Source organism: Cavia porcellus, unplaced genomic scaffold (genome assembly GCF_034190915.1).
Source record: "Cavia porcellus strain 051 isolate PalLab524CR breed Dunkin Hartley unplaced genomic scaffold, mCavPor4.1 scaffold_1, whole genome shotgun sequence".
NCBI lineage: Eukaryota > Metazoa > Chordata > Mammalia > Rodentia > Caviidae > Cavia > Cavia porcellus.
Window position 1 is genome coordinate 233,636,797 of NW_026947484.1, and position 27,304 is coordinate 233,664,100.

The 27,304-nt window shown below is 49.8% G+C and overlaps 2 protein-coding genes and 1 long non-coding RNA gene across 4 annotated transcripts in view; 1 reads left to right on the top strand and 2 right to left on the bottom strand.

Moving 5' to 3' along the window:
- Positions 1-25,488, top strand: part of Ift172 (intraflagellar transport 172) — a 40,290-nt gene extending 14,802 nt beyond the window's left edge. The window contains exons 15-48 of one of the 2 annotated variants that reach the window (XM_003472946.5): positions 5,775-5,887; positions 6,762-6,929; positions 9,424-9,560; positions 9,783-9,890; positions 11,426-11,510; positions 11,998-12,090; positions 12,861-12,938; positions 13,165-13,413; positions 13,585-13,663; positions 13,866-13,986; positions 14,261-14,405; positions 14,918-15,007; positions 15,499-15,596; positions 15,735-15,870; positions 15,950-16,066; positions 16,427-16,569; positions 17,166-17,259; positions 17,389-17,453; positions 17,644-17,824; positions 18,048-18,157; positions 18,270-18,399; positions 20,723-20,821; positions 21,002-21,111; positions 21,238-21,301; positions 21,500-21,586; positions 21,848-21,964; positions 22,510-22,620; positions 22,781-22,900; positions 23,882-23,977; positions 24,181-24,240; positions 24,312-24,410; positions 24,636-24,789; positions 24,985-25,076; positions 25,235-25,488. In XM_003472946.5, coding sequence (XP_003472994.1) covers positions 5,775-5,887; positions 6,762-6,929; positions 9,424-9,560; positions 9,783-9,890; positions 11,426-11,510; positions 11,998-12,090; positions 12,861-12,938; positions 13,165-13,413; positions 13,585-13,663; positions 13,866-13,986; positions 14,261-14,405; positions 14,918-15,007; positions 15,499-15,596; positions 15,735-15,870; positions 15,950-16,066; positions 16,427-16,569; positions 17,166-17,259; positions 17,389-17,453; positions 17,644-17,824; positions 18,048-18,157; positions 18,270-18,399; positions 20,723-20,821; positions 21,002-21,111; positions 21,238-21,301; positions 21,500-21,586; positions 21,848-21,964; positions 22,510-22,620; positions 22,781-22,900; positions 23,882-23,977; positions 24,181-24,240; positions 24,312-24,410; positions 24,636-24,789; positions 24,985-25,076; positions 25,235-25,324 — 3,839 coding nt within the window. In that variant the 3' untranslated portion in view covers positions 25,325-25,488. The remainder of the gene's footprint in view (positions 1-5,774; positions 5,888-6,761; positions 6,930-9,423; positions 9,561-9,782; positions 9,891-11,425; positions 11,511-11,997; positions 12,091-12,860; positions 12,939-13,164; positions 13,414-13,584; positions 13,664-13,865; positions 13,987-14,260; positions 14,406-14,917; positions 15,008-15,498; positions 15,597-15,734; positions 15,871-15,949; positions 16,067-16,426; positions 16,570-17,165; positions 17,260-17,388; positions 17,454-17,643; positions 17,825-18,047; positions 18,158-18,269; positions 18,400-20,722; positions 20,822-21,001; positions 21,112-21,237; positions 21,302-21,499; positions 21,587-21,847; positions 21,965-22,509; positions 22,621-22,780; positions 22,901-23,881; positions 23,978-24,180; positions 24,241-24,311; positions 24,411-24,635; positions 24,790-24,984; positions 25,077-25,234) is intronic. The other variant, XM_063230675.1, reaches the window with a different exon arrangement.
- Positions 20,182-21,502, bottom strand: LOC134471630 (uncharacterized). Its single transcript, XR_010041133.1, has 2 exons — positions 21,313-21,502; positions 20,182-21,153 (listed from the first exon to the last, which is right to left on the bottom strand). It is a non-coding gene; the product is annotated as an uncharacterized LOC134471630 (long non-coding RNA).
- Krtcap3 (keratinocyte associated protein 3) lies at positions 25,462-27,256 on the bottom strand. Its single transcript, XM_003472945.5, has 7 exons — positions 27,127-27,256; positions 26,800-26,984; positions 26,666-26,725; positions 26,350-26,556; positions 26,113-26,247; positions 25,901-26,013; positions 25,462-25,704 (listed from the first exon to the last, which is right to left on the bottom strand). Exons 1-6 carry the CDS (start codon positions 27,152-27,154, stop codon positions 25,906-25,908), a joined length of 723 nt encoding a protein of 240 aa, XP_003472993.3. The 5' UTR covers positions 27,155-27,256; the 3' UTR covers positions 25,462-25,704; positions 25,901-25,905.
- Positions 27,257-27,304: the final 48 nt, after the last annotated feature.

A 27,304-nucleotide genomic window follows, 5' to 3' on the forward strand; every position in this document is an offset into this window, starting at 1 on the left:
CCCGAAGGGCCGTGGAGGATCTCCCGATCACCAGACCCACGGAATTTTCGGGTAACGGTCCCTTAAAGGTGGTTTTAACCACTTGAACACCCATATCAGGCACTAATATAAGTCTGGAGGCGACACTGAGGTCCACACCTGCTGACCCAGGGGTGGCCCTTGTTGAAGGCTGCCATCCTGAGCTGTCCTGTCTCTGGGGCGGGGGCCCGCCTGTGAAGGGGGCCCCCTCTGGCCGTTTTTTGGCCCTCTAGCATCTCGTCCACAAATACGGTTGCCCTGAGCATCAAAGACCGACCTACACTCCTCAGCTTTGTGTGATCCCCTCTTGCATCGCCCACAAACATATGGTTCTTCATTCCTAGGGCGAGGCCTAGCATCTGCATTGTTTGGGCAATGACGTTTAATGTGTCCTGGCTCCCCGCAGGCAAAACACCCTTTAGCCTTACATTCCCCTTCTAACCCGCGAGGTCCCCTCTGCTGTACAGCCGCGGCCAGGAGAGCAGCCACTCCCGAGTTGGAGAGCAGCCCCCCTATCTCTCTGCATATCTTAATCCAGGCGTTGAGGTCCTTGTTCTTATGAGGAGCTATCGCTGCCTTGCACTCCTTTGTACATTGCTCAAAAATCAGCTGCCTTACCAGCGGTCGAGCCACTCCCGGATCAGAAAATAGCTTATCGGCAGCATCTTGCATTCGGGCCACAAAGTCAACAAATGGCTCTGTGGTACCCTGAATTATTTTTGAAAGACACAAGGAGGCTGTTCCGGCACCACTTACCTGCTTCCAGGCGCGGAGCCCTATGGCATTGATTTGTTCATAGACAGCGCCGGGGAACTGAGTCTGATCATCAGCGTGCCGACCTTCTCCCATAAGCATTTCCTTGTTCCACCCCCGGTTTCCCCGACTGGCGTTTCTCTCAGCCTGCTCTGCAGAGAACTCTGCGTACCAGGCTCGCCAATCCAGGTAACTACCCGAGGGCAGACACGCCTTTGCCAGCTGAATCCAGTCCGCGGGGGTGAGGGGCCCAGAAGACAGGTTCTCCAGCATGGCAATGGTGTAAGGCGCAGTCGGCCCAAAGGTTGTAACTGCATTTTTAAGTTCTCTAATCTGCTTTATCTCAAAAGGCTCCCATGCATTACGTCCCTGGCCCATAGCTACTTGTACAGGAAATATCCCGTAGGGGCCACTATCTATCCCAGGTGGTGGATGTACCTCATGAGACAAACGTCCCCCCTGCCAAAGCCGCCTGTAAAAATACCGACCCGCCGGCGGCGGAGCATAAGACGGCGGCCATGATTGGGCGGAAAATGGGGGCCCGTGCATCACTTCCTGTTCTGGCGAAGGGGAAGGGAGCTCCCGGGCGGCCGCCCCGCGGCGAGGGATCGCCTCCGGGAACAGCCCCCAAGGTGGGGCGGAAGGCTTCGCCTCCCTCTCGCGCCGGGGAGCGCTCAGGAGCTCTCTACTCCTCCGCAGACCAAGTTGAGCAGAGCGCAATTCACGGCGCAACGCTGGGAAAGAACCCTGCGACTCCTTATCGAGCGACTTAGGCTCCTGACAGCTGGTCTCTTTGGCCTCCTTGCCATTCAACTTTCCCTCGTCCTTGGAGTCAGACGACTCCGAGGCTAGAGCCCCGTCCTTCTCCTTAGCATCTTTGTTCCCCTTGATGGGCCCCTCTCGGGAGCTCCCTGACTGGGCCTGCTCAAATACCCTGCGTACTTTTGTAAGCTCTTGAGAGCTTTCTCCACAACCACCCTCGCTCTTAGTGTTGCTACCTAGCATGTTTCCCATCTTTTAATATGTTACTCACCGCGTGAGGCCCAAGGAATCCGCCACTTACGCGTGAGCCTGAGGGGAGTCTAAAAGCCCTGTAGGTGCGCGCCACCCAGAGCCCAGGCTTATCCCCAACTCACCTGTCTCGCAGCTCTGTACTGGAGCGTTGTCCGCTGTCACGTCTCGGGGGTGATCAGTCCCCGTGCGGGCCTCCAAATGTCGATGTCGCTCCTGGCCGGCAGAAAGGACACACGACAAAGTCTGGCAGTGGAAAACCTTTTCTTTTATTTTCCTTCTCCGTACAGCCTGCCCTGGGATCGCTCCCAGCCAAAGCCTCCTTTGGTCCGCTCCCCGCGGCTCCTTCTGGGCTTCTACTTCCGGGCTTCTTCTTCCCCCCCAGGGGTGGCACCAGTATATATACGGATACAGTGTCCAATCATGTTAAAGTAAGCAAGGCAAGCTGATTGGCTAACATCATCAGTTGCCAGGCAGACTATATTGTTGAGCGGGTTGCTTACGCGGTAAGCAGGAAACTAACGTGCTCGATGGGAGGGGTAATCTACCTCAGGCTTTACTCTTTACTACAGGCCTCACGTCCGCCAAGTAAGGCGACCGGGCTCGGGGCTGCGGCTCCCAACACTCCTCCTCTTCTGCTTGTAACCTGTTTGATTTTACCAGTTATTTAACCCTTCTGTTCCTCCATTTTTTCATCCACATAATAGGAACAAAAACCCTATGTCATATGAAAAGCACCTAGACCAATGCCTGATGTAAAACAAACACTTTTATTTCGAGGAGAAAAAAAAAAGAAAGAAAAAAAAATTCCCAAACACATCAATCAGATGCAACAATGACACATACAGTGCCTAATGTCATCTCCAAATCATTCACCCGGAGCACAAGACAAACGCTAGCTATCTGATAAATGCCAGCTACTAACAATAATGTTATTATTACTTGTTTACTTATACCCAGATCCATCGAAGCCTCCCATTTGCTATATTTAATTGGAACTTTTATCTCTTTTTTTACTCTTACTGATGGGCATTTAAGTTGTTTATTTTTTGTTATTACAGTGATTCATTTCTCTAAAGTCAATGCCTAGAGTGGAAACACTGAATCATAGAAAAGATGTATTTTCACCCTGAGTAATATTTCCAAATTGCTCTCTGAAGATTTCTGCCAGGTCACTCCTGACCCCAGCAGTTAGGTTCCCATTGCTCAGCACTCTCTCCAGCGCCAAAATTGCCTGACCTCATAATTTGGCTCACCAATGGATATGTAATGATATTTCATTGTCTTAGTCTTATTTATTGATTCATCACTTGGATTTCTTCTTCTGTGAATTTTCATTTCCTTAGTCCTGACCCATTTTTAAAGTCAGATTGTCTCTTGATCTGTGGTTCTTTGCATATATAGCTTTTGATAGTCGTACCTTGCAAATATTTTGCCTCAGCCTCTGTCTCTTTCTCTGTCTCTGTCTCTGTCTCCTCCTTTAGGCATCTTCTAGCATTCAGACACTTCTATGTAGTTTCATGTTATAACTTTAAAAAAATATAGTTCATGATTTTCTGAGGTCTTAAGAAATCCTTTCCTGGGGCTGGGGATTTAGCTCAGCGGCATAAGCGCCTGCCTTGCAAGCAGGCAGTCGTGAGTTCGATCTCTGGTACCGAAAAAGACAAAAAAAAGAAATCCTTCCCTATTCCCTCCTTATTTTAATATTTTAAAACTTTGGTCCCCATCTGGAATTTATTTTTATGTATAATGAGGGTAGGAATTTAATTTTGTTTTCCCATGTGTTTAACCATTTATTGAAATTCCATTCTTCACTCACTAATTTATAATACCATCTCTGACATAAATCAAGTTTCCAAATATATATGGGCCCATTCTTAAGATACTTTTACATTTGGTGAATCTTACATTACACAGCAGTGCTGAGCTCAGATATGGAGGTAGCTATAATGGGAACGGTAGTAGACTGAGAGGCCTGGATTTTAGTGGCAATAATGAGCTGTGAGACTTTAACCAAGTCCATTCACTCTGTAAGTTTCTCCCTCCCCCTTCTTTGAGGTACTAGGGATTAAAGCCATGGCCTTCACACTGAGCTTCATTCCCACCCTTTTTATTTTTTATTTTGAGACAACGCTCATCCAAGCTGAGTTTGAACATGCAGTCCTTGTGCCTCCGCTTCCTAGATTGCTGGGATAATAGGGGTGAGCCCCCACATCCTCCCTTTCAATATATGTCAAATGACAAGGGTTCTGTCAACCTTTATGGGTCTCCCACCCTTCTTCGTATACTGTGAAAATCAGAGACCTTACCCTAGGAAGACAAATACACATAATTTTCTATATAATTTCAGGGTTTACAGCGGTAGAGTTCTTATAGCTCTAACGCTCTATAATTGTACTTATAATTGGGGTGTTGAAATGTAGCTTGATCATTTTTATTTTTTGCTTCTTCCTTTTTTTTCCGTACCGGGGATCAAACTTACAACCTTGCACTTACCAGGCAGGCGCTTATGTCACTGAGTTGTATTTCATTTGTATTTTTAATTAAAAGAAAATTCCTTTTTAAAATTTATCTTGCCAAGCTGTAGGCATTAGCTGTCATTTGGTCCTTTTGTATAACAAAAGTAATCACCTTGCTCATTAATAAGGTGTGTAGGGAAGAGTTGTGATTCTCGGTTGTGGTGATGTGTGCTTGTAATCCCAGCACTTGGGAGGCTGAGGCTGGGGATTGCCATGAGTTTGAGGCCATCCTGGGCTATACAGTGAGTTCAAGGCCAGCCTGAACTATAAGCCAAGACTTGTCTCAAAATAAAAACAAATAAACAGCCACAATAATAAAAAGAGTTGTGGGGTTGGGGATTTAGCTCAGCGGCACAAGTGCCTGCCTTGCAAGTGTGTGGCCATGAGTTCAATCCCTGGTACCAATAAAAAAGAAAAAGACAAAAAAAATCAAAAAAATAAATATAAAAAGAGTTGTGAATGAGTTTGTTCAGAAGACTCCCTGAAAGTATCCCCCTCAACTGTGAGTGGTCTGCTTTAAAGTGATCATTTGTCTTCTTTTTCGTTTTGCTTTGGTTTGTTTGAGGTACTCAGGCTTGAACCCAGGGCCTTTGCACCAAACTGCATCCCCAGCTCTTTTTAAATGTATTTATTTTTTATTTTGAGGCAGTCTTGCTAAATCAGCAAATTGCCTCAGGCTGAGTTAGCTCTTACTCAGCCTCCCAGAGTGCTGGGATTACAGGTGTGCATCACTACACCCAAGTCATTTTTTACATTTTCTGTAAGATTCAGACAGAACTAAAATGTTTATCTCTGCACTGACCAGGCTAACTTTAGTCAGAGCCTGGTGCTGGTTTGTCAGGGCCTCCCTACTCATCACCTTTCAGTGTTCTTTTGCCATCAGCACCCAAATATACAGATAGCTGCTTGGAACAGAAGTGATCCAGGCTGTCTCATTCATCTGCTCCTCCACCAGTGCGCCACAGCGGCTGCCTGTCTGATGTGCTCAGCGCTGCCTTCTGGAGGATTTCATTAGTAGTCAAAGCTACTTGCTTGCTAGTTCTGATGCAACGGTCTCAGAGTCACATTCCCTGTTGAATCTGAACCAAAATTAAACCCATCTACAATTCTAATAAGGCCCCACTTCTCTTTTTTTTGTCTTTTTGAGACAGGCTCTCACTATGCAGTTCAGGTTAGCTTTGAGCTCACTTGGTAGCCCAGGCTGGTCTGGAACTTGCAACTATCCTCCTGTGTCAACCTCTAGCGTGCTGGGATTACAGGCATGCACCACCACACCTGGCTGAGACCCATTTTCATAAGTATCCCAGAAAAATTATGCTATATTGCTCATATGCCTTTCCTAGAGACACACTCTGTACTTATGCAATGTTCTTAAGTTCCAACACATGATTATGATCACTTTTACAGACTAGTTGATACCCTGTATAAGACTGTACAATCTCTTGTGTTAACCCTATCTGCTTTTCTTGATAGTGGATCTGATTGGCGGCTACAACATTGGTACCATCAGCCATGAGAGCCGTGTGGATTGGCTGGAACTTAATGAGACTGGGCACAAGCTCCTCTTCAGGGACCGAAAGCTTCGTGTAAGGATTACTAGGGTTTTAGGCCTTGGCCAGTCCACAGAGGATATGACACAAGCTGGTAGGGAGCTCCACAGGGTATAATTTCTTCATTATGTAGATCAGTGATGAAAAACTTTAGAACTTCCCATGATACAAACAACCTGCTGTGGTACACGTGCCATAGGTTCGCCACCACTTCTACAGGCCATTCGCATTAGCATAGCGGACAGTACAAAAGAATCAATAGTCTCTGTATGGAGTATGACAAAACTGTCTTAATTATCCTTGATTGTTTATGATGGTACAGAGGCAAGAGGGGATTCTCAGAGTTGATTTCTCTTTTACTTCTTACAAGAGTATGCCCTCGAGAAACCTCTTTGCCTTGCCTTCCTCTTGCTATACCGAGCTGACCTTGGCCCAGACCTGCTGCTCTGCTTCAGCCATGCTCCCTGGAGGCACAGCGGTAGCCCTGAGGAGTTTCCTCCCAGCCCCTTCTGATTATCGTCTCAGTGTGCCATCACCCAAAAGTCCAACTGTGGGATCAAAGAGACAATCTGATGGTTATTCATTTCAGTGAAAGCCATGTGACAAATTTGCACATCATCTAATGTGTCCAATGGGTTTAATTTTGTAATCCAAACTGCTAAGTCTGGCCGAAAATTATTCTGACAGTCTGATTTTCACCTAATTTCTGTTCCTTATTTGTTTGGTCATCTCTTATTTGATCAAAGCCCGGATAAGCCAACTCTGCATGAATTTCAAGGGTTTCATGTCAGTAAGATCTGAAATTGAACAGGTACCTAGCTAGTGGATCATTCTACCTTTGTAGAAATGATCAAATTAGAAGACACTCTCACCCTGCTCTAACTGTCCTGTGTGCTTCCTCCTCCCTCAGCTGCATCTGTACGATATCGAAAGCTGCTCTAAGACAATGATCCTCAACTTCTGCTCCTACGTGCAGTGGGTTCCTGGAAGTGATGTCTTGGTGGCTCAGAACCGAAACAACCTGTGTGTGTGGTACAACATTGAGGCTCCTGAGAGAGTCACCATGTTCTCTATCAGGGTATGTTGACGCCAGGGGACCTCACACATGGCTCAAGTTAATGAATTTGAGCCCTGGTGTGTTCTTTTATGTTTTTTATACCTCTTTTTTGTTTGTTTGTTTTTCTCCTTTCTTGCCTCATTTTAGACTGAGGTCTAAAATTTGATTTTTTAAAAATACCCTTTTCCACTTTTTTTTTGTTATAGTACACATCCTATTTTTGTGGAGGTTACCCTGGGAAGCTGAATAGGAACTTTAAAGTTTCAAGTAAATCAGCATCTTACTCTGTCTTCCCGGAAAATAACACAAAGACCTTAAACTTTAAACTTTACTGAATTCCCTTTGCCATTGTGTTTGGTTTTTAGGTTTTTTTGAGAAGGGTCTTGCTGTGTAGTTCAGGCTGGTCTTGAACTCACTATGTAACCATAGTCTTTCTGCCTCAGCCTCTGGAGAGCTGATCTTCTGAACTCTCCTAGTTAGACATTATTATTTTATAGAGCTACAATTTAGTCTTACATCATGGTACCTATTTCTTTTTTCACCTTTTCTTTTTCCAATGCCAGTCTCATCTCTGAATTATTTTTCTTCAGTGTGAGGAATAACTTTTAGAAATTTCTTTATTGAAAGTCTCTAGCTGGGCCCAGAAACACATGCTTATACTCTCAGCTACTTGAGTACTCACACAGCAGGATCTTAAGTTTGAGACCAGCGTGAGCTACTTAGAAAGACCCTGTCTGAAAAAATAAAACAAAAAAGGGCTGGGAAAGGTAGCTCAGTGCTACAGCATTTGCTTAGCATGAAAGAGGCCCGAGTTCAATCCGTAGTACCACAAAGAGAAAGAAGGTCTCTTTAGTGTAAGATGATAAGCTCTGTTTTTAATTATCTGAAAATACTTTTGTTTAGATTTTGTTCTAAAAGGATTCTTGGACTCAGTATCCAATTCTAAATTGACATTTAATTTTTTCAGCCTTTTGTAAATGTTATCCCAATAACTGACTTTCACTGTTATTCTGAGAAATTTATTAGCAGCCTATGATCTTTTTTTTTTTTTTTTTTTGGTAGCTTAAAAAACTATTTTCCTTAGGATTTTTGTTTGTTTGCTTGTTTTGTTTTTCTATTTGAGACGGTTTCACTATGTAGCCCAGGCTTGCCCTCAAACTCTGCCTTAGCCTCCAGAGTTAGAGAACAGCATGCCCAGCTCTGAGATGTTTTGAAGTTTTATTACACTATAGATACAAATTGCTCTGTCTGTGTCTCTCTGTGTATGACTCTCTTTGTGCTTCTGACTCTGTCTCTCAGATTCCAACTATATTACCCAGGCTGGCCTCAAACTTTTGGGCTTAAGTCATGCTCCCACCTTTCCTTCCAAAGTAGCTAGGACTGCAGACACATGCCACCATGCCCAGCTGTCTGAGTGTGTATTTATAGATGCATGAGGGCGGGGCAGTACTAGGGATCCAACCCGGGACCCTGCAGATACTAGGCATGCACTGTGCCACTGAACTACACTCCTAGCCCTTCCGTGCCATCTTTTAGGTCTTTAAGTATTTTCTACACAATTATTTTACGTTCCACAATGATTTTTTAATTCCAATGCATTGTCCATAGCTTAATTCTGAAATTCCAAAACTATTTTTATAGTTGCCATTTACTCTTTCATGAGGGGTTTGTTTCCTTAAATTTTGGTTGTTGCTATTATTGTGAGCTCATGTTATTTTTTTTTTTTTTTTGTCTTTTTTCCTTTTTATCGGTACCAGGGATCAAACTCACGACTGCCTGCTTGCAAGGCAGGCGCTTATGCCGCTGAGCTAAATCCCCAGCCCCCAAGCTCATGTTATTTCGAACGTAATATTTTGGAATCTTGAGAACCTAAAATGGACATCTTTTCCACCACCGATGATCTGTGTTTGCTTCTGCAGGAATCAGGAACATTAATGGCCTGTGCCACTTGCTTCTATTTTTTTCTCTGAAAAGCAGACTTCAGGTTTGGTCCGAGATTCTCAGATGCAGCCTCCCTGTCCTGCTGAGGGCCTTGCGGCTTCTCCTGGATGTGTTTGCCTTCAGAGGAACCATACCTTTCCCATCGCTCACTGCTGTTTTTCCTGCCTAGATTGAGCTTGCTGAGCTTTTTCTTTCTGTCTGATCTTTTTCTGAGAGAGCTGGGTAGGGAACACCTGAAGTGCTTCTTCAAGTGAGCTGACCTCAGGGTCAGGTTGTCGCCAACAGGGGCAGCCTTCAGAGTCCCCAGTTGTGGTCCTGCTGGAAGAAGTAGATGCCACCCTTTATCAACACGCGCCAGGCACCCATACCGTCCAGGTGTGCCTTGCCCCACGGATATTGCCATAGAGAAGATTCACTTATCTGCTTGAGAAAACTGGAAAGGTTAGGTCAGCACGGGCCACCCTACTTCCCTCGGAGAGTGTGAGCCCTTCAGGTGGGCGAGGCTAAGTCCATTCTGCAGCTGACTCAGTGGAAGCACTAACCTGGAATTGGGGTGGGGCGTGAACTGTTACAGGGTGACATCATAGGCCTGGAGCGGGGCAATGGAAAGACCGAGGTGATGGTGACAGAAGGTGTGACCACCGTGGCCTACACGCTGGACGAGGGCCTTATTGAGTTTGGAACAGCCATTGATGACGGCAACTACAGCCGGTAACCAGTGGGGGGTGGGGGAGAGGCTGGGTCTGAGGGGGGTGGCTGGAACGGCTGTAGGACGACCATATCTAATCAGGGCCTCGTGCTCCAGAGAGGAGACTAAACTAAGCGGGCAGATCACTGAGCAGCCGCTCCCATCCCCTGCCCGCCCAAGCACAGACTCGTCTGTGTCTTCTGGCTCCTGCCCTCATACTGTGTTGTGCTTTCTTCCCTCTCCAGAGCAACAGCTTTCTTGGAGACCCTAGAGATGACCCCCGAAACAGAAGCAATGTGGAAAACCTTGAGTAAACTGGCACTGGAGGCAAGGCAGCTCCACATCGCCGAGAGGTGAGGCAGATGTGCAGAGCTTAGGTGCCCGGCAGTGGCAGGGCCGGCCCCAGGACGGTTTCACATGTGGGCTGCTCCTGCCCTGGGTTTTACCGCTGTTTCCCTTCCACTGCAGCAAGGGTGAGAGCCCCTGCTGGAGTGTTTACCCCACAGCCTCCCACCCCAGACCACGAGTGTCTTCTTATTTTTCTTTCCCTTCTTGCAGCTAGGTGCCTCTTCATTAAGAGGTTGTTTTTTTTTTTTTTTTTTGTCCTTTTCCTTTTTATCGGTACTGGGGATCGAACTCACAACTGCCTGCTTGCAAGGCAGGCGCTTATGCTGCTGAGCTAAATCTCCAGCCCCTGGATTAAGAGGTTTTAACTTCTGTCCAACCAGTCTATTCTGGGTGTGGTGGAAGCGTAGAGTTTACAGGGCAAAGTTAGGACTCCAAACCCCTTGAGTTGGAACCTTAGTTCCCCTCACACACTTGGATAACCTTAGAGAGGTTAGAGCCCTTTCCAAACCGGGGCTTCGATTTTTCCACGTGCAATGCTGATCGTAATGGTATTTACCTCATAGAACGGTTAAGAATGGGAGTGAAGAACAACTTAGAGAATCCAGGCAAAGAGCGTGTGATTTTTTAAGTGCTAAGTAGGTGCTGCTGCTGCTGCTGTGTGACTAGGACCTGTCCTTGAGCTCTTCCCCATTCCCCTCACACAGACTGCCAGCAAGTCCCCGGGACTCGGTCTTCCAAGCGTATCCCCCCATCTCATCCCTCCAACCTCGCCTGTCCCTGTTCATGTGGATCATGCCTCCCCCAGCTGCACTGTGGTGCCTCGTAATTAACCTCACTGTGACCAGTCTTGCCTGTGTGTTTTTACGGTGCTGGGCATGGAACCCATAGCTTGCACATGGTCGGCAAATGCTCTGCCACCGACTACATCCCCAGCTGTGCTACCAGTCGAGTACTTCTCCAGTGCATTCCACAGCAGATCATGTTTTGAGAACATAGATTGTATCATGTTGATGCTCAGGTCTGTTACTTAAAAAAAAAAATGCAGACTCTTGGTGTGACCTGTGTCCTCTGCCTCTTCCTATACCGGTTGCCCACCTGCCACACGGGTCTTCTCGTGGCTCTTTCTTATTCTTGCTGTGGGCCGTTAGCCTCTCCACGAATGGCTTTTCTGTATCTTCTCACCACTATTTCTGTGTTGCAATCAGGCCTCAACTCAAACATTGGATCCTCAAAGAGGCGGTCCCTACCTGTACCTTAAGTGGACCCTTCAGTTACTGATGACAGTATCACCCCGATGTGGTTTACTTTTGGTTCTCCCAAGCTCTCTTCATTAATTTGTTTACTATTAATTTTTCTCCACTGGAATAGACGTTCCCTGAGAGCAAGCCCTGCATCGGCTTTATTCTCTATTGGGCCTTCAGTGATGAGAACAGTGCCTGGCGTCTAACGGGTGCACAGTGTATGTTTGCTGAATCAGTGACCTAATGAATGATGTGCCTGTAATAATGTTACCTTTGATACCTTTGCCTCCATGCTGTAGGTGCTTTTCTGCTTTGGGCCATGTGGCAAAAGCTCGATTCCTGCATGAGACCAATGAGATTGCAGATCATGTGTCCTGGGAATATGCAAGTATCATCTTGATTCATTCAGTCTCCAAAGCTGAGGTGTTTCTTGGTTTTTGTTTTTTGTGTTGTGAGACAGGGACTCACTATATAGGCTGGCCTTGAACTCTCAGTAGTCCTTGGATCACAGCCTCTCAGGTGCTGAGATTTTTCTTAGTATTTTTTAAAGGGTAAAAATATCTGTATTAGTACACATTTGTAGTACACAGCATTTCCATTCATCACGGTGAGTTGGAATGTGTGCATAACATTTTAATTCTTTCTCTTTTAGTATTCAGCCCCATGAATTCTAACTTTCCAAGCATCCCTAGTTTCTTCTATCCTGCCCTCCCCTCCTCTGCCTTCAAGTTGGACCGTTTTGGAATTGTTTATGAAAGCTCAGGCTTCTAAACCCCTGGAAGGCCTTTAGCTTTTCCAGTCTGTTAGCTGTCCTGAGCTTCTGGCCTTCCTATGTCAGCCACACTGACTAAAGCCTTGTTTTTCCCTGCAGGGCGGAGAAGGGACAGACTTCTATCAGGTCCGAGCACGTCTGGCTATGCTGGAAAAGAATTACAAACTGGCTGAAATGATTTTCTTGGAACAGGTAAGAGGCAAAAGTGGGACAGATAGATCCTCTGAGGGAGAAAAGGGAGGCAAACTCAGCGGACAAAATAGCTTAGTCAGTTCGCTTCCAAAGGTTTAGGGGAGCTTCTGGAAAGGTGTAGAGTTGATTTGACACCTTCTTTAATTTCCTCTTCTTGTGTTAGTGTTTATCTAGGTAAAATTCCTCCTTTGGCCTTTAATAACTTCTTTCTGGTTTTTGTGTTTGTTTTTGGAGACAGGGGCTCACTGTATAGTTTGGGTTAGCGTCAAACACACTGTGTAGCCCAGGCTGACCTTGAACTCACATTAATCCTCCTGCCTCAGCTTTCTGAGTGTGGGGTCATAGGTGTGCACCACCATTCTTGGTTCTTGTTTTTGTGATTCTTGTACACGGGGATCCATCTAGATGTCCTGGGTTACAAAATTTATTCAACTAGAAGAGCCTTCTGTAGGAAAAATTGCCTTGGAAGGGCCTGTGCCCCAGAACTTAAACTCCCTTTAGCTTCCATGGAAATCCACCTGGGGGATGAAGTTGTGGCCCAGGAACAGAGCATGTTCTTAGCATGTTTGAGGCCCTGAGTTAGAGCCCCAGCACCACCAAAGAGACAGAGTCAGAAACAGACATTGAGAGACAGATCTGTGGAACAGTGAAAGGGTGAGGGGTGGGGGGTGAGGTGCTCGGTCCTCATGACCTGGCATTACAAGCTTGGGGACCAGGACATGGCGATTTTTGATCCCCATCTCTTTCTGTCTTCTGCCTGGTTTCCCTAGAATGCTGTCGAGGAGGCTATGAACATGTACCAAGAACTGCACCGCTGGGACGAATGTATCGCTGTGGCTGAGGCCAAGGTACAGGGGCTGTCTTTTCCCAGTGTCAGAATCTGGATCCACCAATTTCAGAAATCTGCTTTCGTCAGGAAGCTATTGGAATCCAAATAGCACCGGGGTAGGGATCTGAGAGGATGAGGAGTTAGACGGCCTGGGAGAAGCTGTACGGTTACAGAGGGGTCAGAGAAGCATGGAAAGAGGACAGGACGGAGGGGTCTGACTCCCAGTCTCCTCTGTGCCTGGCCAGGGACACCCAGCCCTGGACAAGCTGCGCCGGGATTACTACCAGTGGCTGATGGATACACAGCAAGAGGAGCGAGCAGGGGAACTGCAGGAGAGCCAAGGGGATGGGCTGGCAGCCATCAGCCTGTACCTCAAAGCGGGGCTCCCTGCCAAGGCAGCTCGGCTGGTGCTGACCCGAGAGGAGCTGCTGGCCAACACGGAGCTGGTGGAGCACATCACCGCGGCTCTCATCAAGGGGGAGCTCCACGAAAGGGTAGGGCTGACTTACTTTTCCCAACCCTTACCTCCAGGGCGCTGTCCCCCTGTCCCATTAAGCGGAATCCTGGGGTGCGTAGGCCTCCCCGACTGTGGGCATTCCTTCTTTTTGGAGCTGATTCTTCATTCCTTGTGTTGTAGCAGTTTCATTGTATACACATGTTAACAGGCAGGTGACCTCTTTGAGAAGATTAGAAATCCACAGCGGGCCCTCGAGTGCTATTGTAAAGGCAACGCATTCATGAAAGGTACTTGATGCCCACAAACTGTCCCTTTCTACACTGTTGCACATCCCGTCCCTGGCCCCTCTTTTGGGCCCAGTATTCCGGCCGGCTGGCTTTAGTTCTTTTCCGTCCCTCCACTGCTCAGCTGTTCTCCCATGCTTCCTTTCCCGGTTCTGTTACCCTGAGTCTGGAATTCTGAGCCGAGAACCTTCTCTCTCCCTGGCAGCTGTAGAGCTGGCTCGATCAGCCTTCCCCACAGAGGTGGTGAGACTGGAGGAGGCGTGGGGGGACCACTTGGTGCAGCAGAAGCAGCTCGACGCCGCCATTAATCACTACATTGAAGCCAGGTATGGTGGGTGGCACAGGTGCAACTGGAGATTTGGGAGAGAAGTGAGAGGTGGTGGGCAAGAGAAGACACCACAATCTGAAAGAAAAGATGTCAAAGTCAGGTAGGGGCTCAGGCTGTAGCTCCACGGTAGCACGTTTGCCTCGTACACATGGAGCCCTGAGTTTGATCCCCAGCGCAGCAAAAAAGTAAAGTAAAAGAGTGTGAATGAGGAGTTCCTTCCACTCATCCTCCTCTTTCGTCATCCATATTTATATCTTTCCCAACACTGCCAGGTGCTCCATTAAAGCGATTGAGGCCGCCCTGGGTGCCCGCCAGTGGAAGAAGGCAATTTATATATTAGACCTACAGGATCGGAACGTTGCATCCAGATACTATCCTCGAGTGGCCCAGCACTATGCGTCTCTGCAGGAGTACGAGGTGGGGAAAAAGCCCTTCAGCAGGAGGCAATGCAGTACAGGGTGTGCGGGGAGCATCCGCAACGGGAAGGAGGCCAGCTCAGCATGTCTTTGCTTCCCTGGCCCGAACAGCACCACCACCATGAACAGGAAGACAGTGTTTATTTGCCTAGTTTGTTCCAGCATGACATAGCTTCCTCTTACCCTAGCTACGTAAAGTTACCTCTGGCTGTCTTCCTGTGTCAGCCACAGTGATTCTTCGTGAATAACTCCGTCATAACTACAGAGTAGAATTGTCTTGTACTGCAGAAATGTGAGGGCCTTAGAAATTCCATTGTATTATCCTCATACTCCTTCGAGCTAATCTTTTTTTATAAGCAGTAGCAGGTGTATTCACCAATCCCCATCTCTTCTCTGTTATTTAAGGTTGCTTTTCAGGTTCTCCATCATCTCTGCTGGGCTCTGTTCCTTCTTCCTGCAAGCTGCTTTAATTTGTTGCTCTGACCCTTTGTGTCTCTCTCTCATCAACTCCAGATTGCTGAGGAGCTCTACATTAAGGGAGACCGGACCAAAGATGCTATAGACATGTACACGCAGGCTGGCCACTGGGAGAAAGCCCACAAGGTAGCAAATGAATGGAATCCTTGCGGGGAGAACTGTGCCTTATTCCTTGGTCTCTGACAGCCCTCTTTCACTAACTTCCCTGAAAGCTGAGAAAGTACCAGAATGTAGCCTGGATGACCGGCCCCTCACCACAGGGAGAGTGAGATGAAGAAAAGCACCCATCCCGAGCCTTTAAGTCTGAGGAGGGGAGATGGGCTTGGGGGCTGGACGATCGGAACTACCATTCCCAAATTTCTGGTTAATGATGACTTTGTTCTTGCCACTATACTCCTGAGCTCCTGAGCTCAGTGATTCAGTGGGAACATGATGGGAGCACACGCCATGAACACGAGGCCTCATGTACCCTTTGTTCCTTGTAGATTTGTGATTCCCTGATCTTACTAGTTTCTAGCCAGTATCCCGTGATTTCTGGCTAAGTTGCAATTCCTGTACAGAAAGGTCCCCTGATGCCTTGCCTGCCTTGGCAATTGGTATCTGATGTGTTTGCACAGCTGGCAATGAAATGCATGCGACCGGAAGATGTGTCGGTACTGTACATCACTCAGGCCCAGGAAATGGAGAAGCAGGGCAAGTACCGCGAGGCTGAGAGGTGAGCGGTGGCCTCTGAGGAGGCCTGGAGGGAGGGGAGACATCACAGCTGGGAGAGGGGGTGGGTCTGAAGGTGCCCAGACGCCATGGCAGGAGGGCTCCAGCCGTAGGAAGCCCACGGTGTATCTCCCATCCCCAGGCTGTATGTGACAGTGGAGGAACCTGATCTTGCCATCACTATGTTCAAAAAGCACAAGTTGTATGATGACATGATCCGTCTGGTAGGAAAGCACCACCCAGATCTGCTTAGTGACACACATCTCCATCTGGGCAAGGTGAGCCCCCTTCTGGCCCTGCCCAACTCTTCTCCCCCAGGCTCCTTCTCTCGGTCTCCATCGTGATCCCTTCCTGCAGGAGCTGGAGGCTGAAGGCCGGCTGCAGGAGGCAGAGTATCACTATCTTGAGGCCCAGGAGTGGAAGGCGACAGTAAATATGTACCGGTCCAGTGGGCTTTGGGAAGAGGCCTACCGGGTAAGGAATGCAAGGCCACTCTGGGTTACAGCTGTCCTTTCCCACTTTCGTGTGACTAACTTAAACAGATCAGACCATCTTTGAAATGTAATGAAAACTACTGTCTTTTGTTAGAGATATGTTCACACCCATATGCACAAACCTTACTTTGTAACTTTAAGAGCTTGCGGATTCCCTGGAGCCCATTCTTGGTCCTTAGGTATGACAGCCTTGGTTAATTAAGAGGCCCCAAAACTCAGCCCCCTTCCTGCTAATTTAGACTAGGAACATGATCCTCCTCATCAGAGCTAGGACCGTGCAGGCAGAGATGGAAGGGAGCGATGCTGCACTGGAGGATTGTTCGGTGATTTTGCGTCCCAGGTGGCCAAGACTCATGGAGGAGCTAATGCCCATAAGCACGTGGCCTATCTGTGGGCGAAGAGCCTGGGAGGAGAGGCTGCCGTGAGATTGCTGAACAAGCTGGGACTCCTAGAAGCTGCTGTTGACCATGCCGCTGAAAACTGGTGAGACCTGACGCCTTCTCCATGAGCCCTTGAATGAAAACTCTTTCCAAAACCTGAAGCAGGAATGTAGAAATGTGGTAAGAGAGGTCCTTGGAAGGATGTGATGGAGCAGCAGGAATAAGTTAGTAGCTCAGCTCCCACTGTTGGAGGCTCAGGCTGGGGTGCAGAGAGAGAACAACACATAAACCTAGAACTGCACTAAGCTAGTAACTTACTGCTGGGGAGTGCAAGTGTGAATTCGTTAAATGAAAAATGAGTTCTTGCATGTTTCAAAGCCAGGACAAGCTCGGGTCTCCAGAGGAATCTTGCTCATCTTTGGGGACCTAGCTTCCTGCTGACGCGTGGGGCTCGGGAGGAGGTGTGGGAGCACAGAAGCCCTCCCGCTGGCTTCAGGGAAAGCATGACTTTGTCCAGCTGTCTCTGGACTCAGTGACAAGGCTGCGCCGGTCAGAGCCTGCCTGTCTGCTTCCCTTACATCTCCTTTGCTCCTCCGTCCCTTCTGCTATCTTTAAATCTTCCCTTTTCCCTCCCCTCAATCCTTTCCCTGGTTTCTCTTGCATTCTGCAAGTAGTAAGTAGGTAAATCTCCCTTTTCAGTTCCTTTGAATTTGCTTTTGAGCTCTCACGCCTGGCCCTCAAGCACAAAACCCCTGAGATTCATCTCAGATACGCTATGTACCTGGAGGACGAGGTATGGGTGTGATTTGACCCTTGGGTACCACCCTTTGCCCACTGCTGCCCAGTGACAAAGCCCTGTTTTTTGCTGTCTGTGATGCCAACCTTGTTCTCATCATGTGTGGCTTCCTTTCTCTCCATGAAGGGTAAATTTGAAGAGGCTGAAGCTGAGTTTATCAGAGCTGGCAAACCCAAAGAGGCCGTCCTCATGTGAGTTTCCCTTCAGTTCCTCATCCTATCCTCCCAGTCACAGCCTGGGGTCTTTCATGGTTGTCTTCACCTTTATTAAAACCTAGTGTCAATAAATCTGGCTCTCTTGCCCGTTCCCTGCCTGTCGGTCTCCATAGCTGAAGCCTCAGTCCTCTGCTCAGCATTTCTTATGTGTTCCCCTCTGGAGCAGGTTTGTCCACAACCAGGATTGGGAGGCGGCTCAGCGTGTGGCCGAGGCCCATGACCCCGACAGTGTCACTGAGGTGCTTATAGGACAGGCCCGCGGAGCTTTGGAAGAGAAGGACTTTCAGAAAGCAGAAGGTCTGCTGCTTCGAGCCCAGAGACCAGGAATGGCCCTCAATTTCTATAAGGTGAGCACTGAATTTGAGCCCATGTGGAGAGGACGAGAGGACATGAGAAGCCCCACAGTGCCATGCTCATCCCTGGTGCTGAGGTAGCTTGGGGAGGGGAAAGGCCAGGCAAGAGGAAGGAGTAGAGCCCCAGGGATCCAGGAGTCAGCAGGCCAGCAGAACCTCTGTGGCACTGGGAGGGCTCCACCCCTCCTTGGCCTCCTGACACTGGCAACCTGAGCAGGAGGCTGGACTATGGAGTGATGCTCTGCGGATCTGCAAGGACTACGTGCCTGGCCAGCTGGAAGCCCTGCAGGAAGAATATGAGCGGGAAGCCACCAAGAAGGGAGGCAGGTATGAATCCAGGGTCCTGGCAGCATTGGCAGGGCAGGGAGTGTGCCACCCAGGGGTGCAGGTGACCACACCGCCTCTCTGTTCCTGGTCACGAGGGCGCTCATCTCCACAGAGGCGTGGAGGGACTCGTGGAACAAGCCCGGCAGTGGGAGCAGGCAGGGGAGTACGGCCGCGCAGTCGACTGCTACCTCAAAGTGCGGGACTGTGGGAGCAGCACCCTGGTGGAGAAGTGCTGGATGAAGGTGAGCGCACCGGTCTTCATGGTGCATGCTGAGCTTGCCTCCTGTGTCTTGGCTTTCAGTTAGGTAATAGGCATCTGTGTGGAGGTCTTGCTCTATGCCAGAGGCAGAATCTATGTGGTCAACAAAGGGGACATAAGACAGCCAGAATTTAGGGGAAGTTAGGCTAACATGGTCTGATTGATGAATACTGTGTCTGAGGAAAGACTAAAGTGTAGATTTAATTCAAAGCAGTGTGAACTGCTACGGGATGGGTGGGTTAGGAAGGCTGTGAGGAAGGAGGAAGAACTCAGACGAGGGCTTGAAGGGCAACTCCGCAAGCACGGCCAGCTGGGGGCCGTAACGGAAGCGTGGACTCTTCCTCCACCCACCTGAAACCTCAGCAGATTAAGCCAGGCCAATTCTAAGACAAATTGTGTTAGCCAGAAAAAATGGAACCAGTGGGGACTGTGTCTATAGAATGTGTGCAGGCAAGTGTGAGATAAGAAATTGGCTCCCACCGTTATGGAGGGGGGTAAGTCTCACAATCTGCACCCCAGAAGTGGGGATTGGTAGTTCCTGTTTGGAGGCCAGCAAGCTTTAGACCCAGGAAGCGTCTGTGACAGGGAAACAGTGTCCTAGCTCAAAGGCATTCAGGAAGGAAAAAGTCTCTGTCTTCAGAAAGGGCTAGCCTTTTTGTTTTATTTGGGCCCTCAGCTGATTAGATGAAGTCCATTCACATTAATGAAGGCAAACTGCTTTACTGTTTAAATGTTAGCCTCACCCAGAAACAGTCCCAGAAAGGATGTGTGACCAACTCTCGGAATACCATGCATCCCAGTCAGGTTGACCTTCATATATACATATTCACACTTTAATGCCTTTGCGATTGCTGTACTTGTGTGTTTAAATGCTGCACCTCAGATACAGTGAAGTATGATATTGAAGGTCATGAGAAGGGACACAACTAGCCCTCTAAAGTAAGTGTCCATGTGATAACAGCCCTGCAAGATGTGCCTTAGCCTCAGAGATCATCACTGACTAGCCCCTAGCAGCTGGGACAAACAAAGCAGAAATAGAGCCTGATTTGTCATGAGATTCTAGCAGATTTTGATCAGTAAGTATGTAGTAAGCATCTGATGTGTTTTACTCTGGGCCACTGTGTACTGCAGTCCACGTGAGACTATACCTTCTTCAGATTAGTGAGAGGACTGGGAGAAGCATGCTTTAAGCTTTGAAGGATTTGGCAAGCCAAGAAAGGGGAGCACAGACAGGCACAGGAAAGAACAGGGAAATTAGCATAGACTATAGCTAAAATGGATCATGGAAATTGAAATCCAGTGAGGGTGTCAGCATCACAGTGGAAACAGTGATGTTACAGAATGTGTGGGTTTGCAGAATGACAGCAAAATCACCTAGACCTAAAGCCAGGAATGGTGGTGCGTGCCTATAATCCCAGCACTTGGGAAACTGAGGCAGAAGCATTGCTACGAGTTTGGTGTGGGCTACAAAGTGGGCACAAAGTCAGCCTGAACTGCACAGTGAAACCCTGTCTCAAAAAGAAAAAAAAAAATCACCTAGACCAGCACTGTCCACTAAGATACAGTGCTTGCCACCAATGTGTGCCACATGTATAATTTAAATTTTCTAGTAGCCATGTTAAAAAAACAGTACAGAGAAACAGATGAAAGGGTCTGGGGATTTAGCTCAACGGCATAAGCGCCTGCCTTGCAAGCAGGCAGTCATGAGTTCGATCCCTGGTACTGATAAAAAAGGAAAAAGACAAAAAAAGAAAAAAAACAAAAACAGATGAAAATCATTTTATTTAACCCACTACATCTAAAATAGCATTTTAACATACTTAATTAACATACATAATTAAATTTAACCTTACTGAGATATTTGCCATTCGTTTTTGTTGTGCTATCTGCAAAATTGAGTGCATATGCATAAAGAAACTGAGGCTCATAAAAACTTAAACACAAATGATTGCAGAATGCCCTGGACTCCTGGTTTCAGAAATTTTTTCTCTATACTGTGCGACCAAGATTCTGTTTGTGACAAAGAACTTGAGAAACCAGTTTGTCATGAGTGGCATGATCAAAGGCAGTGACCTCAGACAGCAGTGTCTGAAAAGTTACACTGAGCTGAGCTGAACAAATCTGTGTACTGCTGGTCAGCAAAACGATCCAGTCAGCCATGAGCTGGGCTTTGCCCAGGAAGGTGAGGGAGAGCCCAAAGAGAAAATTGCCATCTGGAGGAAAAAATGTATCAAATAGGTCAGGCTGAGGAACTCTAGATTTATTTGTCATTCCTGTTCATTTCCATCTTCTGTTCCACCACCCAGGCAGCAGAGCTCTCCATCAAGTTTCTGCCTCCCCAGCGCAGTCTGGAAGTAGTTCGGGCTGTCGGACCCCAGCTCATTGGAATTGGAAAGCACAGTGCGGTAAGTAGGGGGCTGGGACTGAAAAGAGATGATGGCACTTGGGCTGGGTAGGATGGTGACATCATAGCAGAGAAGCATGTGAGGCGGCCCTGCCGTGGAGAGGCAGAGGGGAGAGCTTGCCCTGTGGGGACTCGGCAATTGGGGAAAAGATGGTTTCTGCGTTGGTGTCCCACTGAGCAGGCTGCAGAGCTCTACCTGAACATGGACCTTGTCAAGGAGGCGATCGACGCTTTCATTGAGGGTGAAGAGTGGAACAAGGCCAAGCGTGTAGCTAAGGAGTTGGACCCGCGGTAAAGTTGACTCCTCTCCCTGGGAAATTCTTTTATTTCTTTCTGTAAAGACGGAGAAAAAGTTCTTACAGGAAAGACATGGCATCCCTGAACCGTGAAGCTAGAGATCCCTGTACATCTTCACAGGTACGAAGACTACGTAGACCAGCATTATAAGGATTTCCTCAAGAACCAGGGCAAAGTGGACTCGGTGAGACTCACAGTTTGTGGACAGCAGGCAGGGGAAGGCTGGGGTGTGGTTCGGTGGCAGCACTTGTGGGATCCCTGGCACCACAAAACAAAAAAGAGGGGTGAAAAGCAGACCCCAGGGAGGGGTACTCACTTCTCTCCCTCTCTTCCCCGTTGGTCATCTCTCTCCCCTTGAGCTGTCTTTTCCGTCAATCCCTAGCTGGTGGGTGTGGATGTGGTAGCTGCTTTGGACCTGTATGTGGAGCAGGGCCAGTGGGACAAGTGCATCGAAACAGCCACTAAGCAGGTACTGCTGTCTCCTGACTCCCTGTCCTCTGTGCACTCTCTGTGGATTTCCCCTTCTTGCTCCAGAGCTGCCTCAACCAAGTCCCAGCCCCCAGAGATCCCTAACAAGCATCAGAGAGCTCAGTCTCCCATCCTCCGAAATTGAGGTCACTCATGCCCATTGCCTCCTAAACAAATCCATGGCCTCGAAGCAACACCCTCCCCCAGTGGGCTGCTCATCCAGATCCCCACCCGGCCCGTGCTTTTGCTCCCCACCCCACAGAACTACAAGATTCTGCACAAGTACGTGGCTCTGTATGCCACTCACCTGATCCGAGAGGGCGGCTATGCCCAGGCATTGGCCCTCTATGTGCAACACGGAGCCCCTGCTAACCCACAGGTACCAGCCTTCTCCTTGGCGCGAGTGTTCCCCCAGGGAACTCTTTCTTCCTCCTGTAGAACCAATCATCCCTTGAGGAACTGTCCTGAAGGACTTTATCTCTAGACAGCCTCATGTCCAGAGTCCCGGCCCCGCAGCCCCTCTGCTTCTCTGAGAGTGTACCGCTTGAAGAAATGCCTACCCTGATACCCAGGGACCTGTCTTCCGAGGAAGAGTCCTGTGCAGCCCTCCAGGGCTTCACAGCTTCCTCTAAGGAACACGCTGCTCTCCTATGGGGAGGGCACAGCTCCCTGGCCGTCAGTCACTACACTGCGACTGCATTCACATGCATGAGTACTATCTAGTGAGAATAGTTATTTTCATGCTCTTTTCTCTAAAAATAATCAGCACTTTCTCTGTCACTGCTGCCTGTGTGCATGCATGCTCACACACACACACACACACACACACACGCACACACACGGCCTGTTTCTTCCCACTTTGAGCCCACATCCACTGCCTTTCACTTCTGCCCTTCAGCACACCCCCTGCCCCTCTGTCTCTAGAATTTCAATATTTATAAGCGGATCTTCACTGACCTGGTCAGCTCTCCTGGGACCAACAGTGCCGAGGCCTATCACAGCTGGGCGGATCTTCGGGACGTGCTCTTCAATCTGGTGAGGAGGCTGGCGTGCCAAGAAAGGGTTCCTTTGCCTGTCGCTTCCCTGTTCTCCCCCGTCCATAATCTTTGGCTCTCAGACACATTTCCCTGCCTCTGTCCTCATGGCCCTGGCCTGCGCCGACCCTGAATCAGGCTGTATCCTTGTCCTTTTCTAGTGTGAAAACCTAGTGAGGTCCAGTGAGGCCAACTCTCCTGCCCATGAGGAGTTCGAGAAGATGCTGCTGATTGCTCATTACTACGCCACTCGATCTGCGGCCCAGAGCGTCAAACAGCTGGTGAGACGCAGTGGAGGTGACGAGGTGCAGGGCTTGCGTCTTAAGGGACAGGTTTTCAAACGTCAGGTTGAAGGATTCCAAGTTCTGGGTTGCTGAGTTCAGGCTCTTGGACCTCCCCACTTTTCATCACCTAAATCAAGCATTATTTAACCCTTGCTGAGATGGGTTTTCTTCACATACTCCATAGACATGTTTTTATTTGTTTGTTTTGCACTTGGGGATCGAACTTACAACTTGTGCTTGCCAGGCAGGTGCTGTGTGTTTTTGTTTTTTGAGAAAGGGTCTCACTGTGTGGCTAACCTGAAATTTAGGGTTTTCCTGTCTCAGCCTCCGGAGTGCTGGGATTATAGGCCAGCACCAGCATACCTCACCTTCTCTGATCCGGGTTTCTGTGCCCATACAGCTCCAGCACCTTTTTTTTTTTTTTAATATTTTTTTTTACCTTTTCATCGGTACTGGGGATCGAACTCACGACTGCCTGCTTGCAAGGCAGGTGCTTTTGCCGCTGAGCTAAATCCCCAGCCCCCGCTCCAGCACCTTATTATGGGTAGTTTATTTTTACTTATGCATCTTTTTTGCAGTACTGGTGATTGAACCCAGGGCCTTGCACTTGCAAGCCAACTGCCATATACTAATCTACATCCCCAGCCCTGCCTCATAAGGTTTAAACATTCAAATGCCATGATTTCTTTACTCATCTTCTGTAAGGAACGCTTTCCTTGTGGTACTGGGGATTGAGCCCAGGGCCTCTGCACTGAGCTACATGCCCAGCCCCTGGTCCTTTAGACTGGGCTCAAACTTACATTCTCCTGCCTCAGCCTCCCAAAGTGCTAGTATTACATGTATGGACCACCATCCCCAGATACTTTAATATTAATTATTGGTTTCCCCCTTCTGAGGCTGCTTTCATTGTAGGATCGTTGGTCTGGTAGCTCAGGGACTGTAACACCAGTATCATAAAGCTTTGCCTTTAACCCTCAGGAAACCGTGGCTGCCAGGCTTTCTGTTTCGCTCTTGCGGCACACCCAGCTGCTGCCCGCAGACAAGGTCTTTTATGAAGCAGGCACTGCTGCCAAGGTGAGCCGAACAGGAAGGGTGGAGCCAAAGGGATATGGAAATCGGGTTGGAAGACAGACTATCGCTGAGCAAAGCCGGGTGGGTGTGGTGTGAGGGAAGATGGGGCTGTCCTGTACCTGCGCCTGGAGTTTCTCCCTGCTGCCTAGAGAACTAGCTCCCAGCTCAGCTTGCCCACTCACGTTTGCAACTTTTCTCTGCTGCAGGCTGTCGGCTGGGAGAACATGGCCTTCATCTTCCTCAACCGCTTTTTGGATCTGACTGATGTGAGTAGGGAGATGGTGCCAGAGCCTATGTTTCGCCAGTCACGGGTTGTGACTGTCCCACTCTGCTGCAGGCCATTGAAGAGGGTACACTGGATGCCCTGGACCACTCGGATTTTCAGGACACAGACATTCCCTTCGAGGTGTCGCTCCCAGCCAAGCAGCATGTGCCAGTAAGTGTGAGAGGGTGACTGCCAGGCCTCGCCGTGAGTGCTTTGGGAAGAGAGCCCTGAGCTACTGTCTTTGTGAGGTCCTCACTAATCCTCAGTGAAAAGTGAGGCAGTGACTGTGCAAAGCAAATCCTGCCAAAAGCGAGGGTACAGGACGAGGGCTTAGCAAGCCCCCAGCCCCACTGATCCTGCCCTGTGTGAAGCCACTGCTTCCTCTACCCTCTCCAGGAGGCCCAGAGAGAAGAGGTTCGAGACTGGGTGCTAACCGTCTCCATGGACCAGCGGCTGGAGCAGGTCCTGCCGCAGGATGAGCGCGGCACCTATGAGGCTTCCCTGGTGGCAGCCAGCACTGGAGTTCGGGCGCTGCCCTGCCTCATTACAGGTGGGAAACCCCGTAGCACCCCACATCCTGTCGCTGGCAGGACTGGAGGGAACACGGCAGACTCAGGAAACTTTCTTCCCTGTGTAGTAAAGGGTACGCAAGGCAGGGACATCTCGCTCTCTACTCTAGGTTGCTCTTCTTTCATGGTACGCCCTGGGTCTGTCTCAAGCCCTTCATCTTTTGTCTTTCCTTCAGGTTACCCCATTCTGAGGAACAAAATTGAATTTAAGCGACCAGGAAAGGCTGCTGACAAGGACAACTGGAATAAGTTCCTTATGGCCATCAAGGTTAGAGGGAAACCTGAAGGCTCAGGTCAGGGGCAGCACTGGGCCAGGGTCCCGGAAGGGTGGCTGGGGTCGGCCCGAGGACAGGTGCAGAGCCTGTGGTGGACTGATGTCCTCTGCGCAGCTCTAAGAGGCTCCTGTGTTTTCCCCTCCGCTCATAGACCTCCCACAGCCCCGTGTGCCAGGACGTGCTGAAGTTCATCAGTCAGTGGTGCGGGGGTCTCCCCAGCACCAGCTTTTCCTTCCAGTGACTGGGAGAGTGGAGGAAGAGCTGAGGCCTCTCCTTCAGTGAAGTTATGTTAACTAACGGAAACCTCTGTGTTCCCTGATCACAGCCAACTGCAACACCAGCACGGTACCCTTTCCCCCCCTAAGAACTGTGACTGAGTAAAAGAAAAGAAATTCTTTATTACAATTATTTATGTCATCTGGAATCAGTGCCCTTGGCTTAGTGGAAAAACACTTGTGGACTGAGCCAAAGAACAGCCCTTGCTGAGTGAGGGCCAGCAGCAGAGCACCATGCTGTGCACCAGGCGATGCTGCATGTCTGTAATCCCAGTAGTTGAAGGCTGAGGCTGGAGGATCACAAATTGGGAGTCCAGCCTAGGCAACCTGGGAACTTAGCCAAACCCTGTGTCAAAAAAGGGGTGGGTGTAGCACAGCATAAAGCTCTGGGTTTAATCTCCATCTCCCGTGTGTGCGTGCGCACGCACACTCACACACATATACACACGTGGGCACACACACACACAGAGGAAGCAGCCACTGGCCTAGGAATGCTTCCCTGTCCCACCCTAATCCAGCCCTCCACCCTCAGAACCCTTTACCTGTCCTAAACCCAGGTTTTCCGTGATTCCCGGACTTTATGACCTTCATTCAGAAGCTTCACATTTTCCTGCCATTTACATTTAGGAGGATTAAGCTCTGTCATTTCCTCCAGCTACAGAAGAGAGTGGCGTGAGCACTTGCCATGAATGATACATCCGCTCCTCAGCAGCGCCAGAAGGCGGGATGCAGCCTTCCTCCTCCACTTGCTTACCTGCTCCTGAAAGTCTTCCTTCTTGCAGGGCCCAACGCCCCGCAGTGTGAGCGCAGCCACGCAGCAGTAAGCAGATAGGGCGGTCTCTGCCACGGACATGAACAGAGAAGGGATCCACAGAGCCAAGGCTGTGTCCTGCAAGCGGAAAGGATGGCAGTCTAGATGGACTGGGGCAGGAGGAAGGCAAAGGGCGGGGCCGCAGCTCGGGGCGGACAAGGAGGAAGAGAACAGGCTTACAAAGATTCTCGTGGGGTCAAACGGGCAGTCGGGGTGTCCGGGCCCCTGGTCCAGTGGTATGGAAGGATCCAGCAGTCCTGGATGGCAGTCAGCGATGAGACGGCGGCCACCGTTGGCCACAGTGAGTGACACGGCTAGGAGGAGGCCCACGGAGCAGGCGGCAGACACAAGCAGGTTGGCCAGGGCCAGGGCCAGCAGGGCCCAGTGCTGGCGGGGCAGAGACCAAGGTGAGAAGCGTGGGCGCCGCCAAGCCTCCCCATGACCAGACCCTCGGTGTCTCAGGGCGAGCGCCTCCGCGCCAGCGGACTCCTCTCACCAAGGGTGGGCGAAGTAGGTTCCTGGATGCCAGCAGGGCCACCAGTCCCGCCGAAACGCTCTGCGGAAGACATCAAGCCTTTGGCCCGCTGGCCGCAGGGGTGCCCGGCCCGCCGGCTAGCCCGCCGCGCTCACCAGCAGCCCCGAGCCCACGGAGATGATGTTGGCGGAGACGTACTCCGGCGTGACGGCGCCGCGGGGATTGGCCACGTGTCGCAGGACAGTCCCGTGCAGCACGGCCCCCAGCAGCAGGTTCACGTGGCCCACCAGGATCAGCGCGAGGCCCGTGCGCATCAGCCGCCGGGGGCCCCGGAGGGCGTCTGCGGAGGAGGGGGAGGGGAGGGGCGGGCCTGAGCGCGAGCCGGCAGGCCGGGGGTGGGGGGGGCCCCACGCAGGCCGGCTGCAGCCGGGAGGGCGGCTGAGGGGTCCCGAGGAGAGAGCAAGCAGCGGGGCGGAAGTTACCGAACACGCAGAGGCGGTAGCACCCCATTCCGGGAGCCGGTCGGCGCCGCCGCAGGGCAGCTCTACCTGGGCCGGCCCCGCCCCTCACCTGAGGCCCCGCCCAGGGCCGCCGCAGGGCAGCCCCACCTGGGCCGGCCAAGGAGCCGCGGTCAGATCGGCGCGCGCGCGCGCACAGGTA